Source organism: Narcine bancroftii, chromosome 2 (assembly GCF_036971445.1).
Source record: "Narcine bancroftii isolate sNarBan1 chromosome 2, sNarBan1.hap1, whole genome shotgun sequence".
Lineage (NCBI taxonomy): Eukaryota > Metazoa > Chordata > Chondrichthyes > Torpediniformes > Narcinidae > Narcine > Narcine bancroftii.
This window is the reverse complement of record NC_091470.1, coordinates 101017876-101034228: the sequence shown is the minus strand read 5'-3', so window position 1 is coordinate 101034228 and position 16353 is coordinate 101017876. Positions and strand designations below refer to the sequence as shown.

Below are 16353 nucleotides of genomic sequence, written 5' to 3'. Positions count from 1 at the left end.
TTGGGCTTTTTTTCTGTCCCCTGATGGCTGTATTTCAATCATAAAGAAGGGCATTAAAGCTTAGAATCAAAAACAATGTTGGAAATAGCAGTTTATGCGCAGCATCGAGAGAATTAGAGTTGATGCTTCTCAATGAAGATTCTTCATCTTCTCCTCCCTTGTAATGCCAATCTTATTTCTTTCTCCACAGATGTTCTCCAAACAGCTGAGTGCTCCCAGCATATTCTGTTATTTCAAATTTCCAGCATGATCAGAATTTTGCTTTTCAAAGTAGATTAACCTTCCCTTCATAACCTTATTTTAGCTACAAATTTATTTTTTTAAAATTCTTTCATTTTGCGTATGTGTAGAATCCCTTAAAATCTGTTTTCTATCTTAATCCTGGTTACTCTAGCCCTATTTTCTCCTTTTTTTTTAGTCATCATTTCTTGATTTCTAAAATTTCCTGGTCCTCCGTCATAATATGATCCTTGCATCTCTGAGGTCTTTTCATTTTGTTGAAACTCTCCCTACAAATTTAGTCGGCCACAGATGAACGACATTTCCTGTGACATCTTCATTTTGCAATGGAATGTATAGGCATTCAGAATATTTCATAATTTGAAAATGTCTACCCCTCTGTCTATTTCTTAAAATCTAATTCGTAATCCACCTTGATGGGTTCACCTCATTCCTTTGTGATTGAAGTAAAAACACAAATGGTCAAACAGTGGACTTTATACTCTTTTCTAATTGAGTTTAAGATTGCAAATGTTTTGTTCCAAAAATAAACAGCAAAGCCTTTTGCAACTTTGTTCTCATATCCTTGTATACTTTTCCTTACTGTACATCGTAATGTTAATCCTCCAATTTCCTACCTAGCACCATTGCCACTAATGTGGCCTCTTGTAGTTTTCCCCCCCCCCGTCTTTGACTTTATATTCACTCTCAAAATTCTTCATATTATGTCTCTTCCACTGAAGATCTGTTCCTGTGAGAATAATGATTTATACTATGCATTTACCTGTTATTGGATCTCTAAAGTAACCCATTCTCTGGTTGATCCATGGCCATGATCATACTGTAAGGGGCACTGGGCAACACTGTTGTCTGCTTTGTGCCACACAGAAGGTGATTTTTGTATAATATTACATGGCAATAAAGGAATCTTGAATCTTCTGTTGTAGAAATCTGTTCAAGCTTGAGACTATCTATTATGAATTAGATTTTTAAGTCTTGATTATAATCTCTGTTCAACTTCCACATGCTAATTGGAAATACATTGACGTAAACCAGGCAAGTCAAAAGGTATGTGACCCATCAAAAATGTATCAGCTGAGAGGGCAAGAAGAAATCAGTCAAATAAAAAAACGAACACAACAATTTTTTCAAAAGGTTTGCTTCCTGGAAAAAAAATTGGGAATTATGATAGACAACTTCAAGCTGAACACAAAGATAATTTCAGATTTGATGTATCATGTAGGAAGTTGCAGAAACATTAAATTAACTTTTTATTTAATTTAGTGTGTTTAATTGCATAATGATGCTGACACATTGCATTAGTTCAACTGACCTAAAAATGTTTTGCTGCTGATTTGCATTTGTACTCAGCATCTGATGCCTCTCATGTCAGTGTCCAATAATAGTCGGCCAGCATTAATGGATTCCAGTTGCCCTGATATCACTTTTCCATGGTCACCATGTTCTGGTAAAACCTTTTACCATGTTCGTCACTGACTGCACCAAGATCATCAGGGAAGAAGTGCAAGTGAACACAGAAAATTAATTTTCAATGACATTTTGCATTTCATGGTTTTGTATGTGTGAAGCATGTTTAAAATATAACAGAAAATCACAAAAACAGATTGTATGTAAAATTGGTACATGATAGAAACATTAAAGGTAATTTTTTTCGAGATCAACAGCTCAAGGTCCTTAAAATATCCTCGAAGGAGTTCAGAAAGCAAAATCTTCGTTGTCTAGTGTTACCAGATGATATCGTTCACCAGATTTGTATTGTTTCTGCTACAGGATTTGTAATTGTCACTTTCCTTTTTCTGATACTGTGGAAAATTGTGATTGATGAACACATTCTCGAATAATGTTTTGTTTCAGGTAGAATGTGGCAGAGCAGGAACCTAAAATAGTATTTATAGCTTAGGAATGTGATGTGCAGCGTAGCCAAGTCAAATTATGTTTATCCCACAAAGGAGCCTGCTCATCCAAAATTATTCCTGTACAACGGCATTGTTCACTTTCGCATTTCAGGAAAATCTTGCTCAAGCAATAAAAGATTTTTCAGTGTGTGTGTATTTGCTGGTTCTAAGTGTTTTCCATTTAAATACTTAGGTTTGGTTAAAGGGAAAATTCCAAAAAAGTAAGAGGAGGCCATTCAGCCCCTTGATCAGCCATTCATCAAGATCATGGCTGAACTTCTACCTCAACACCTTTTCTTGCACTACCCCCCCATTTGAACATATTGTGGCGCTTTATTTAATCCATTTTGATTGATATGGAAGCAGTGGAGGCTACCCACTAAACAATATTTAAGATAAAATTGGATAGATTTTTGCGTAGTAGGGGAATTGAGGGATAGGGGGGGGAAAAGGCAGGTAGCTAGAAATGAGCCTATCATCAGATCAGCCATGATCTTATTGAATGGCGGAGCAGGCTCAAGGGGCCGGACGGCCGACCCCTGCTCCTGTTTCTTATGTTCTTGTTATGGACTAGTCTAATTGTGCTGGAGTGCATTCTTACCTTTATTAAAGCTGATCGCCTTTTGGATAAGTAGTAAGCCACTTGGCCCCTCAAACCACGAAACAATTCTTCAGATCGGTGATGATACAAACCACCATTGTTCCCAATGCTTTAAAGATCTGCGTAAATTTATTATTGGATTCAGAATGTTCCTCCTGAGGGAGCAGTGCACTATTGAAAATGTTGAACACAGATTGGAAGTAACCAGCTCTTCTCAACCTTTGTGTTCTAGACAATAGTAAAAGTTATGCTGAAGAAACACAGCAAGTCACATCTTGGCACTCTCCAACTGAATGGCATAGACATCAACTTCTCCCAATTTCACTACACCACTCCCTGTTCTCATTCTCTTCCCTATCCCTCTCTCTCCTTTCCTCTAACTCTTCCTCTCCATTCACAGAGCTCAACCATGTTTTCTCTTGTGCCCTCCCACCCTGTGGGCCTTTGTTCCTCCCCTGCCCCTCCTCCCCTCACACCATTTTATTCAGGTACTTTGATGGATGGCTCAAGCCTGAAAAGTTGGTTATGTATCTTTATCTTTGCTTTTTAAAGTATACTGCATGACCTGCTGAGTTTCTCAAGCACTGTGTTTTTACTTCAATCACAGCGTCTGCAAACTTTTGTGTTTCACTCAGTTCTTGGCTGTATTGTGCAGCCTTTTGCCAAAGGCATTACTTGTGGAGTCTGTGAAGTGCTAACCTAGTCTGATGGTGAGCATTTGCCAGTTTAACATGGTAGTGATTGCTAGTCAAAGAGGGAAACGCTCTTGTACGTATGCGACTTGTGTCCATCTGCACATATGACAAAAAATTTTTAACTATAAGAAAAAATATAAAATTTATGCAGTTTATATTGTATTTGACAAACTACAACAGGGTTATAGGGCTTGCAAGAGCCAAAATGTGTGTACTTACTTTGTTAGTCGGCATCCCGTGGTCCATAGGCTGGACGTGGCCATCTTGATTCCTGAGCACACAGGTGAGTTTTAGCGCATCAGTGGGGTTCATGTATTGGAGTTCGCACCTTAACTCTCAAGCATGCATCAACCAAACTCCATTATGTGAACCCACCACACATGTGCCATCTGAAGACTTGCGCATGCACACAGGAGTCAAGATGGCCACGCCCAGCCTATGGACCACGGGACGCCGTCTAACAAATTAAGTACACATTTTGGCTCTTGCATACCCTGTAGCCCTGTTATAATTTGTCAAATACAGCATATGATTAAAAAGTTTACTTTAAGACTTCAGTTCTCCATGCACACAGGCAAAATTCCAACTTGCGTCCGTTTAGAGATAGATCGATCCATCGGTCCCAATTATGGTCATAAGTCGGGAAGTACCTGTGTTCCTTTTCTAATAGAACTGAGGCAACTCCGGAACCAAATGTATTTTGGAAGTGGAGCCATTCACTCAGAGGATTGAAGATCCAGAGATTTAAAGGGAAGTTAAGCAGGCAGCTGTCTCCATTTTACCTGATCAGTCATCAAAAAGTGCAAGTCTTTTGAGGTGTTTCCTGATCAGTTCCTGCATTACAATTTTAAATGGGTGTCTTTTTCTTTAAATTAGGCGGGCCCATCTGCGACTTTGCTTGGAGCGTTTGAAAGAATTAGTACCAGTGGGAGCAGAGAGCACAAGACATACCACACTCAGTTTACTTATGAAAGCCAAATTGCATATTAAGGTAAGCTGCAAGGAGAAATCTTGTAATCTCGAATTCTGTTGGAAAAAGTGGCCAATTCCAGCCTTCTGTTGTAGCATAGGATGAGCTGGTCTTCAGATGGTATCAAATCTAACCCCTCACTATTCTTCGTGCAATCAGACATGTTTTCTCAGTCACTAAATTCTACGCATTTCTTACTTTATGGACCATTTGCATATTTTTACACTTTTGACATCAGGCAAGATTATTTCCAATGGACTGGCCTGCACTCTTAAATGACCTCCATCCTTGGCCCTCGTAGGATTGCCTTCATGGTGTAGTTTCAGTATTAATCCCATAAATGTTTTCGGTGAAGATTGCTAACACATCTCCCAAAGTCATTGGCTTTCCACCCTCATCCATAAAGATGAGTAGAAGATGGAATCGAAACTGGGTCATTACCTCACCACAATAACTGAATGAAAATGCGCTTGAAGCTGATTTGGTACCTCCAGCTGATGTAAGCTGTACGACATGTAATAGTCAGGATATTTATTGAACTTTATGTTCTTTTAACTGATACCAATCCTCCAGCTACCAGTAGATTTATCTCTTTTCTCTTGCTCTCAACCCTATAAACAGACGTTTCTTTAACTTGCTGCGCTCCACCCCTCCTCTCGTTTCATTTGAAAGTACAGTGAAACCCTCTGGTATCTGGTACCTATGGTAGATACCAGATAAGTGAATTTTCTGGTTGCTTGAGATTGTATGTTGTGTGATTGGAGAACTAATGGCAAGGCATGTCCATTTTAAACTTCTGCATTTTTTAAAAATCTATTTTCAATTTTTTTTAAATCGGTTGCTTGAATTCTGGATAATGGGTTCTAACTTGTTCTGATGAAATATCGTTGACCTGAAATTTTGCCTTTTTTCCTCTTGCTTTCACACGTTGCTGAATATTTCCCGCATTCTACTTTTTCTTGCAGTCACCCAGCGTCTGCATTTTTTTTTTGCTTTTCAAGTTCTTTTGTTTGCTGCTAGACACTTGAAGAAGGTGACAGAAGGGCCCTTCATCAGATTGACCAGCTACAACGGGAGCAGCGTCATTTGAAGCGGCAGCTGGAACTGCTTAATATCGAGAGGACGCGAATGGATAGCATAGGATCAACTGTTTCTTCGGAACGATCAGATTCTGATCAAGGTAACGTCTGAAGGAACAGCATATATTTACTGTCAAATGGTTGGTAGAAGATTGATCTGTCATAAATTTGCCGCACTTGTGTGGTACAGGATTAGATTGCTCTAAGTCTTGCAAAGTTGTGAAATTGCTTCAAAAATACCACGCATGCTGGTGTATAAGACAGTATTTGAATCTTAAGTCTCTCCCCAAAACCAGGAGTTGTCTACTACGCCAAGTATAAAATCTGAACCGTAAACAATAAAAATTTATTATAAACCTGTCTAACATAGCTTAGTTTACTGTGCTGTTATTTTAAACTAACAGCATACACCATTACAGCAGCTGATGAACAGCAAAGTCTCAGCGCTCCCCCATGAGTTCCATCCTTCCTGTCCGACTGCCATCGACTCAATACAGCCTTTAACTGGCCTGTTAAAGGAGATAATGGTGGTTTATTTTAAAATATGCTCATAAAATGTAAACCTTTTCTGGGTCATTTGTTTTTAAAATATGGTGATGAATGGGATGATTGATAACTGCCGAGAGCTTACTGCCCCTTTAAGTGCCAGATTTGTACATAGTTCAAAACCTACATTTCAAGTGGAAATTCTGGCTGTTATTTTGTATACCAGTGGCCTTGTACGCTGACATGTATGGTATATTTAATTTTTAGTATGGATTTCATTCAGTCATCCAGCAATGTGGTTTGGGCAGCATGAAACACTGGGCCATGCCTAGATGTGCACTCATCCACTTTCACGATAACAGGAAGGCAGAATATCTCAACAGTGATGGATTGAGAAAGGGGGAGGTGCCACAGGGCTGGTGCAATGATACCTTTTGAGAACAAGTCACAGAAAAGATGAAGTGCATCCATGTTTCTTTGACCTTCACATTGAGAAGATTTGAGTACAGGATCATGGATGTCTTGATGCAATTGTTTGGGCCTTGGTAAGAGCATTCCAAGGTTATTGTGTGCAGTTTTTCTTCCATTATCAGAAAGCATGCTCTTTCTCACGAGAGAATGCAGTGAAGATCACTAGGAATGGCCAAACTGATAGACGGATCAAGATTGAATTGATCAGGCCTTCATTCACTCGAGATTGAGAGGAAGATTCTCTTCTTTGGCTTGGCTTCGCGGACGAAGATTTATGGAGGGGGTAAAAAGTCCACGTCAGCTGCAGGCTCGTTTGTGGCGACAAGTCCGATGTGGGACAGGCAGACACGATTGCAGCGGTTGCAGGGGAAAATTGGTTGGTTGGGGTTGGGTGTTGGGTTTTTCCTCCTTTGCCTTTTGTCAGTGAGGTGGGCTCTGCGGTCTTCTTCAAAGGAAGTTGCTGCCCGCCAAACTGTGAGGCGCCAAGATGCACGGTTTGAGGCGTTATCAGCCCACTGGCGGTGGTCAATGTGGCAGGCACCAAGAGATTTCTTTAGGCAGTCCTTGTACCTTTTCTTTGGTGCACCTCTGTCACGGTGGCCAGTGGAGAGCTCGCCATATAACATGATCTTGGGAAGGCGATGGTCCTCCATTCTGGAGACGTGACCCACCCAGCGCAGCTGGATCTTCAGCAGCGTGGACTCGATGCTGTCGACCTCTGCCATCTCGAGTACTTCGACGTTAGAGATGTAAGCGCTCCAATGGATGTTGAGGATGGAGCGGAGACAACGCTGGTGGAAGCGTTCTAGGAGCCGTAGGTGGTGCCGGTAGAGGACCCATGATTCGGAGCCGAACAGGAGTGTGGGTATGACAACGGCTCTGTATACACTTATCTTTGTGAGGTTTTTCAGTTGGTTGTTTTTCCAGACTCTTTTGTGTAGTCTTCCAAAGGCGCTATTTGCCTTGGCGAGTCTGTTGTCTATCTCATTGTCGATCCTTGCATCTGATGAAATGGTGCAGCCGAGATAGGTAAACTGGTTGACCGTTTTGAGTTTTGTGTGCCCGATGGAGATGTGGGGGGGGCTGGTAATCATGGTGGGGAGCTGGCTGATGGAGGACCTCAGTTTTCTTCAGGCTGACTTCCAGGCCAAACATTTTGGCAGTTTCCGCAAAGCAGGACGTCAAGCGCTGAAGAGCTGGCTCTGAATGGGCAACTAAAGCGGCATCGTCTGCAAAGAGTAGTTCACGGACAAGTTTCTCTTGTGTCTTGGTGTGAGCTTGCAGGCGCCTCAGATTGAAGAGACTGCCATCTGTGCGGTACCGGATGTAAACAGCGTCTTCATTGTTGGGGTCTTTCATGGCTTGGTTCAGCATCATGCTGAAGAAGATTGAAAAGAGGGTTGGTGCGAGAACACAGCCTTGCTTCACGCCATTGTTAATGGAGAAGGGTTCAGAGAGCTCATTGCTGTATCTGACACAAATTCGCTGATGATACCACAGTAGTGGTATCACTACACGGCGGCCCCGGCCTCGGTCGAGAGAGGCAGGCGGAGGCCCCGGTCCGGACAGGGAGTGGGAGGCGGCGGCCCCAGTCCGGGCACAGGGAGAGCAGCAGCGGCCCCGGCCCCGGTCCGGGCGAAGGGTAGTCGGCGGCAGCCCCGATACGGGCAGGAGCAAGGGGGAGACGGCGGCCCCAGCCTCGGTCGAGTGAGGCAGGCGGAGGCCCCGATACGGGCAGAGAGTTGGAGGCGGCGGCCCCAGTCCGGGCACAGGGAGAGCAGCAGCGGCCCCGGCCCCGGTCCGGGCGAAGGGTTGACGGCGGCGGCCCCAATACGGGCAGGAGCAAGGGGGAGACGGCGGCCCCGGCCTCGGTCGAGAGAGGCAGGCGGAGGCCCCGGTCCGGACAGGGAGTGGGAGGCGGCGGCCCCAGTCCGGGCACAGGGAGAGCAGCAGAGGAAGATTAAAACAAAACAAAAACTACAAAATTGTAATGGGCTGAACAACGAGATTGAGGAGTGCATTCCCCATGGTGTCATGGTCCAGGGATAATGGGTAGCCCATCAGAGAGTGGTTGAACCTGTAGAATTCTCTACCACAGAAAGCATTTGAAATCACATTACAAATAATCAAGAAGGAATTTGATGTGGTTCCAAAAGGATCAAGGGATATATTTGAAATCATCAGTTGCAATTACTGAACAGCAGAACATGCTCAGTTTCATATAGATTTCTGCTCATATCTGTATATTTTGAGTTGAGATAAAGGACCTGCAGTTTCCTGTATTCTGCGTCATTTTTAAATGATGCTGAACTGTTTCTATTTCGTAATCTAATGAATTATTTCACGAGACTTGGAAATTTTGGTAATTTCCAACTAAATGCACTTCACTGTGGTAATTGGTCATATTGCTGTGAGATCAGTCAGTGTAGGGAGAGAGGACTATTTCAGATGGCCTTTCCTTTCTCACGTTTGACTGATGTTGTAATGTAACATTTAAAATGAGCATTTAAAATTTAGGTGCCAATCAACAACCTTGCATCCAAAATTGTTGCCATGGTTAAATTAAATTTACTGTAAATGAATTTTCTTTTAAAATGTTTGATTAAAATGTGTTTTTTTTTCACAATAATTTGAACACAACTGAAGGAACAAACAGGGAAAAAAAATGATTGCAAACATTTAAAGTCTGTGGACGCTGTGATTGTAGAAGACACACAAAAATACTGGAAGAACTCAGCAGATCCTTCACCTTCGTACCTTGACAAACTGGTGCGAGACCTGCTGAGTTCCTCGGGCATTTTTGTGTTTTTATTGAGTATGTAATTTGGGAGGTCACGTTGCAGTTGTATAAGACATTGGTGAAGCCCCATTTGGAGTATTGCGTTCAATTTTTATCCCCACGCTGCAAGAAGATTTATGAGGATGTAACCAGGACATGGGATTAAGGGGCAGAGCTACTGCGAGAGGTAGAACAGGCTTGGGTTTTATTCCTTGGAGCGCAGGAGGGTGAGGGGTGATCTCATAGAGGTGTACAAAATCACGAGAAGAATAGAATGCACTGTAGCACGTGCTATGGCAGGGCGCTGAAGTAAGAGACACACGAGGAAGGTACAGCCAGTACTGCTTTATTGAAAAGTTTGCCCTGCCTGCCAGGCCTAGTTGGCCCACTGCTTCTGGCAGAAATGACATCATGGGCTTGCTGACCACCGATTGGTCAGTGCTCCCACCGCCTGGCCTGAGGCCTGGTGAAAGAAAGTCCATTTAGTTGGCGTGGTCCTCGCGGGATTGCCGTGTTCGACTGCCATCTTGTGTGCCAGGATGCCTATTGGGTAGCGGGCCGCCACCCACAGTCATCTGCCCAGAGAAGGGGAATCCGTAAGCAGTGTACACAGGTTTAAGGGGAGGTGGGGGGAGAGGTGTAATTGAAACTTGAAGGGTAACACTTCTTATACAGAGTGTCTGGAGCAAACTGCTGAGAAGGGAGAGTAATTAAGGCAGGTACTGTTGTAACTTTTAACATACATGGATAGGTTTGGAGGGATGTGGGCCAAACACAGGTAGGTAGGAGATTTTGGTCAGCATGAGCAAGTTTGGCCAAAGGGCCTGTTTCCACGCTGTCTGACTATGACCAAAAAAAAGGGCAAAACCTCTGATAGCTTGTGATTTTTGTTTTTTTTTCCCCTGCAGAAGAAATTGATGTGGAAAGCACTGAATGCATATCACACGACTTGGATTGGAGCAATAGTAGTCTGAGTGACTCTGATGAACAAATCAGCGTGAAGAGCAGTTGCAGTGATGAAGGGTACTTCAGTACGGGCATCAAGAGAATGAAACTGCTCCCAACTCCTCACAAAACTCTCGCCAGCCTATAAGAAAAACTGGTCCAGTCGTAGATGACGAGTTTCTGCTCCGTGGTTGGACTTAGTGTTTCTGTAGCACAACATGTCTTTTTCTCTCCTCTTCATCATGCTTATTGTCTCCTGGTACTTCAACTTTGCCCCGAAGATCCTCCACATCACTAAGAAAACGTGGATGGTTTGGAGAGGGAGCGGTGAGAATTTTGCATATTCTAGCTTTTCTTTCACGTGCTCATTCTCGCCCACTCTTACATCTGCCCTTTCGACTTCTCCGCCCCCCACTTGTATTTTGAAACACTTACAATGCTCGCATTCTGGGACTGGAAAGAGCTATTAAATAGCCATATGCTTGCCACACAGGCAACTGCCTGCAGACAAGCTTTACCCAAGGATGCTGCGTAATAATTCAGTCTGCCACTCGGAATGTAGGATTGATTTTTTTTTCAAGTTTGTGATAAGAGAGTTTACCTCATGTTTTCATTAAAAGATGAACATAAATTTTTAGTATAAACATAAATCCATTTTGTATATCTTAATATGTTAATGAATATGAAAGTAATATTGGGTAAACTTCAATGGACATTAGATATTCCACCTTGACTCAATATTTTCCACTTGTTTTGATATTGGATGCACTCCATGTAATCACTCTTGCTTGAGGTCGTCCACAGGATTACTCTTCTTTTTTAAAAAAAAAACTGTAATCCTGTCTAAAGATTTGCTTTTGTATATTTAACCAGATTTGATTGAACTCTCATGCAGAGAATTATCATGGAAAGCAGGAGTGGGGTTGCTGAATAGACTCAGCAGATCCAGGGCCTTCTTCAGAGAGGGGGAAAAAAGTGATGGCCTGAAAGATTTACTCACTTATTTTTTACTCTCCACTGATTATATACATCATATGTGCAGTATTTTGCCTGAGAGTTTTTCATGGGTCACCTGTGTTCTAGGATTGCTTCAAATCAAAAACATGATTTTAAAAGCAATGCTACACTCAATTTTATGTGGTCATTCTAAATCCTAAAACATTTTAATTTGATTCTCTCATGCAAGGTTTTGTGTTTATTCTTGAAGTTTGGCTTAACCCTCTCATCTTTCCACGTGGTTGAATAGTCCAAGGGTGCGGTGGACAAACAGCAGAGTGCTGGGTATATGGAATTGGAACCCATTTGCTTGGCTGTAGTCCCATTTCTATCCCTGCCACTATGCTGGAGAGCTAACAACAGTCTGTTGGATGTGCTATCAACTGGTATTGAATGGAAGTGACCATGTAATGTATCTGAGAGCTCTGATTCAGTGAGTCTGAAGTTCAAGTCGCAGCAGCCTACACGGCACATTACCAACAGATGCCCTTGATGTTGGCCACAGGTTCCGTGAACTGACCAAACCTCTCCATTCGTCTTCAGAAGTTGAAGCATCCTTGGTTTCTGATGCTTTTTCATAATTTGTTTTAATCTGCTTTTTACGAACGCTTTATGTTTGGGTTATGTTCTTGTCCGATATGTACTCTGAAAAGCTTTCTTGATCCCTTTGTTGTTTGAATATAATACTTATATTTGAGATGTTCCATGTCTGAGACACTTAGAGTATGAAACCTACTCCTTTGCACACTGCTTGTTGAGCAAGGTGAAAGGCCACCTTACATTGAAGGATTTGTCCATGCATTACTGAAATTGTACGTTTTGTCTTTGCACTCCTTAAAGGGTAACCTAAGCTTACTGCATCTCTCCATAGCAATTGTAGAGTAGTTTCTGGCTGCTAATCATAATTAAAGAGCTAAATACTCTCTCAGTTCAAAAACAGACAATAATTGGTACAAAGATTTGATGTGGTTTTAAAAAAAACTTTGCCCTTTCTCACACCTGATATGGGCAGTATCTTTTCTTAGTGGCAGGCCACGTTTACCCGTGTGTTGCTTATGGCAACAGTTCAATTATGAACACTTTTGTGACAGTTGCACAAAAATATAAATAGGTGTCGAAGAGACCACCTGCTTATTGCAACCAGCAAACATCTGTTACAACTATGATTTAATGATTCTCTCTTCAGCCTGTATCAGGACATTTCTTTACCGGGGTGACAAGAGTCAGGACCAGGAAGGCGGCTGAAACAAAGTGTCTTGACAGCAGCTCCGTAACCGCAGCTGAATCTTCATAGAAATGGCACCAATGTCAAATTCAGACCTTTTTGCGTGTCTGGTGTTGGGCGCGAGGGTCCCCTGTACTTGAGGGTTCGGCATGATGCTGCACATACAAGGCCAAACCACTGGTGAGCTGCCACCTCCAGGAGGTGGTCATAGATCTATTTTGGAGCCCAGTCTACAGTAAAACTGTAGCCACGTTAAAGCCCATCTGTGCTTAAATTATCTGCCCTGTCCCCTTTTTTTTACAATAGCACTTCACAATCAGGAAGATGCACCCGAAGTTGGTGGTGTACCGTCTCCCCAATCATCGCACGGGAATTAACTTACCTGCACTTGTACTTGAATGAAGGCCAGCACTGAACGCAAGGGTAGCACTGCCTCCCATCAGCTCCAGCGTCTTACCCTGCTTTTAAAAAAAAAAGTGAGTCAGCACTATGGCGGCAATAACTCAGCAAGTTGCTCATTTGTAGTTTTTTTAAGACCTACTGCACAGTAACAGGTCTTTTCAGCCCACGAGTCTTATGTTGCCCAAATACTGGCCTACACCCCCGTTAGGTTTTAAATGGTGGGAGAAAACTGGAACACCCATAAGGAAGCCCACAGAGAGAACGTACAAGCTCCTTAAAGGCAGTGCTGGATTTGAGCCCCTGTCACTGGCGCTGCCACAGCGTGGCGTTAGCCATGCCTCTCTTCTGCATAATTGGGTGAGGGGAACCATATGGCAAACATCAGAGATGTGTTTGCTGGTAGCATCTGTACAAATTAAATTTGGTACTTTTTCTCCTGAATGGTGTTGAAGATGAATGGTGAGCATTCAGTGCAGTGCCACCAATTTTTCACTCTGCTGAGCAGAGAGAACGCATGAAGTCTTGTTCCAAAATTCTCATCTTATTCCCACTGTACTCTTTTTAAGTTTGAATTTGACTTCTCATTCTGTCTGAGATGCACCAACCCTCCTCTCGCATTTGCACTAATCTTTCTCACCATGATGGGCCTGCAAGGCAATTTTTTTTCCTCTAGGAATTGCAGAGTTTTCCCACTTTTACAATGAACTAATTAATTTAAATGATTAAAGTTTGTTGTTTTTACTGGGCATCAAATGTGCCTGCTGACAAATTAATGCCTTGAGCAGCCATTCTCCATCTTTTTTTTTCAGCTATGGGCCTCCTTCCCTGTGAGGCAGTCAAGTTCTCGTTCTTTCTCCCCCACCCACCCAATACTTCTCATTGAGAATGACTTGCCAAGAACACAGTTAAACTTGCAATACCCTCAACTAACCTACACTTGAAGTAGTTTTCCCACTGTTATTCTCTGAACTTTTGTAGCTGTCATTTTGCTGACAGGGAGGCCCCCCCCCCCGGTGGGGAACACACGTCCAGTCTTTAATTGTCGAACTGGGTGCTGAAGATGCAACTGGAGTGCGACAGTTACCTCCCTGGTGATAATCATGTGTGATGTTACCAAAATGATGTAATATTTTCTCCACCAAAATGCAGTTCAAAATAGAAGAGTGTAAGAGGTGTGGTTAGTGCAGATTGTAATTACAAAGTGTCATCGAGGTGTGACGTTCCCCTCGTTAAGATTTGTTTTCATCTTTTCTCCGATTTGGGGGGGGAGGGGGGTTTGGTGGGGGAGTCTGCCTGCCTTGTTCTGAATTGAGCACTTTTGCAAATGTAGTACAAACCTGTTTGGAGCATTTGATTGCGAGGAATATGTTGGATGTGCCCTGTTTCAAGATGGTGAAATTGTGCCTTCTCCTCTTTTATTTTAGTAAAACATTTGTGCACTCCATCCTTCTGAGTTTATAGATTTATACTGGATTGGTGCTGTTATTTTGTGCGTGGGTCAGTTCACGTGTCGTTTTTCATATCGAACTCCTAGCCTTTGACACTGACCTGCTGGAGGACCTGGCCTGGGTTGGGTTGTGGCTGTTCCTCCCAAAAGTTTTTCTGGAATGGGGGAGCATGATCAGAGGTTGCTGAGATCTACTTTAAGGTTTTTAATGGGGTGTAGCTGCTGCACTAACCTGGGGATTAATTCCATCAATATCCTTGGATGCTATTTCCCATCATAATTTCTGTGGGTCCATTGTGAATGGTCAGTCTTCCACAGGTGGGAGGGTTGAGTGGAAAGCAAAAGTTGCATCCATATTAATTTTTTCCGTTCTATAAAATATCTTTTGCTTAATTAAATAAATGGTGCTTTGTTCCCATAATATCACGTGCAGAAAATAAAAGCACTGTCCTTTCAACTAATTGTAAAGCAGAACTTAATTTTGGGTACTCTCTGTGTAAACTCTTCATCTGTTCTGACACAGTGTTGCATCAGGGAAGCTGTGGAAAGGGATGGATTATTGGCATTGCGCCTCTAGGAACACCCTGGTGTACAGGCACAGGTCTAGGTTCTGAGATCTTTCGATCTGTTATATGCCCGACAATTTGGTAAATTATGTTTGAATTCTTTTAATGTTGGTTTGGAGTTTGTCCAATACCTACAAACTTTTTTTTAACCATTCAAAGCCTATGCATTTGTCGTCGTGGGGGGGGGGAGGCGGGGAGGGGAAGTGTGATGTACATTTGGACGAGCAAGGCAGGCCTCAAAAGCAGAGCAAATTGACTTAGAATTTTAGGATGCAACACTGAAGTTTGGAGGCGCTGTGATTGTAGTAAGAACACAACAGTAAATGCTGGAGGACCTCAGCCAGTCTCGCAGTGCCCAGAAGAGGTAAAAATACGTGACCGACATTTCGGGCCCGAGGTCTCTCTCAAGGTATCAGCAAAAAGAAGCAGGCAGGTGTCTCAGCAAATTCGTGCCTGCCTGCTTTTCCCTTGTACCTTGAAGAATGGCTCAGCCCTATATCTTTACCCCACTATAGGCCCTGTGAGACCAGCTGAGTTCCTCCAGCATTCACTGAGTGTTTTGACATGGAATTTTACCATGAAACCTCTCTCCCCACACCCCCACCCCAAAACCATTGGAAGATTTTCTCCAAATCCTACTGGTATCTGTGTTTGACCAAAAGAACTCCTGCAGGCCTGCATCTAACCTCTCTTGCCTGTGGGACCATCACCCGGTCTCAGCGGATGATCCAGAGAATGATGTGAACCACAAAAATCTGCAGACACCATGATGGTAGTAAAACGCTGGAGGGACCTCAGCCAGTCTCGCGGCATCCACAGGAGGTAAAGATATATCACCAACGTTTCAGCCCTGAGCCCTTCTGCAAGGTACCTTGTCTGAGTCATGCTTTGGCCATTGCTTGACTATTTTATCCACTTTGGGCCCAATTTTTGTTTTAATTGGTGTCTGGCACTGATCTTTTGTCCCCGTCACCTTCTTGATCCCTCCCTCTCAAGCCAGAACCAGGCGAGGGTAAATACTCATTTTTATATGCAAGGTAAAGGATTCCACTTGAACCTGCACAAATGATTGATGGAGGTGTGGGCACAATTGTTTATTTTTCATACGCTGATTATTGTAAATACCTTTATATCCCTCTGTCAGGACCACACAGTGGTGTTTATTTCCAAGTAGCTCCTTTCAAGCTACTGTATGTGTTAGACATGTTTGTGTGTATGTATACTTAATGTATTGTTCAACTGTTGTATAAAATTAAAAAAAACAATTTATTTCATTACTATATGGTCTCTGACGTGATGTGTTCGCAGTAAAGATATTAATAAAACAATAAGGTCTGCAGACACCGCGATTGAAGTAAAAACACAGTGCTGGAGAAAGTCAGCAGGTCAGACAGCGCACTTCAACAGCTCAAACCCGAACGCTGGTTATGTATCGCGGTCTGACCTGCTGAGTTTCTCCAGCATTATGTTTTTTTCACAGTAATAGTCCCTGATTTCTGCTCCCCTCCGACACCACAGACTGGTAATTGGCTGCAGGAGTGCTGGAGACGAATCCA

The 16353-nt window shown here is 42.9% G+C and overlaps 1 protein-coding gene across 1 annotated transcript in view; it reads left to right on the top strand.

Moving 5' to 3' along the window:
* Window positions 1–16074, top strand: part of mxd1 (MAX dimerization protein 1) — a 34479-nt gene extending 18405 nt beyond the window's left edge. The window contains exons 4-6 of the mRNA XM_069917720.1: window positions 4308–4422; window positions 5422–5581; window positions 10125–16074. Of these exons, the coding sequence (XP_069773821.1) occupies window positions 4308–4422; window positions 5422–5581; window positions 10125–10309 (460 nt within the window). The 3' untranslated portion in view covers window positions 10310–16074. The remainder of the gene's footprint in view (window positions 1–4307; window positions 4423–5421; window positions 5582–10124) is intronic.
* Window positions 16075–16353: the final 279 nt, after the last annotated feature.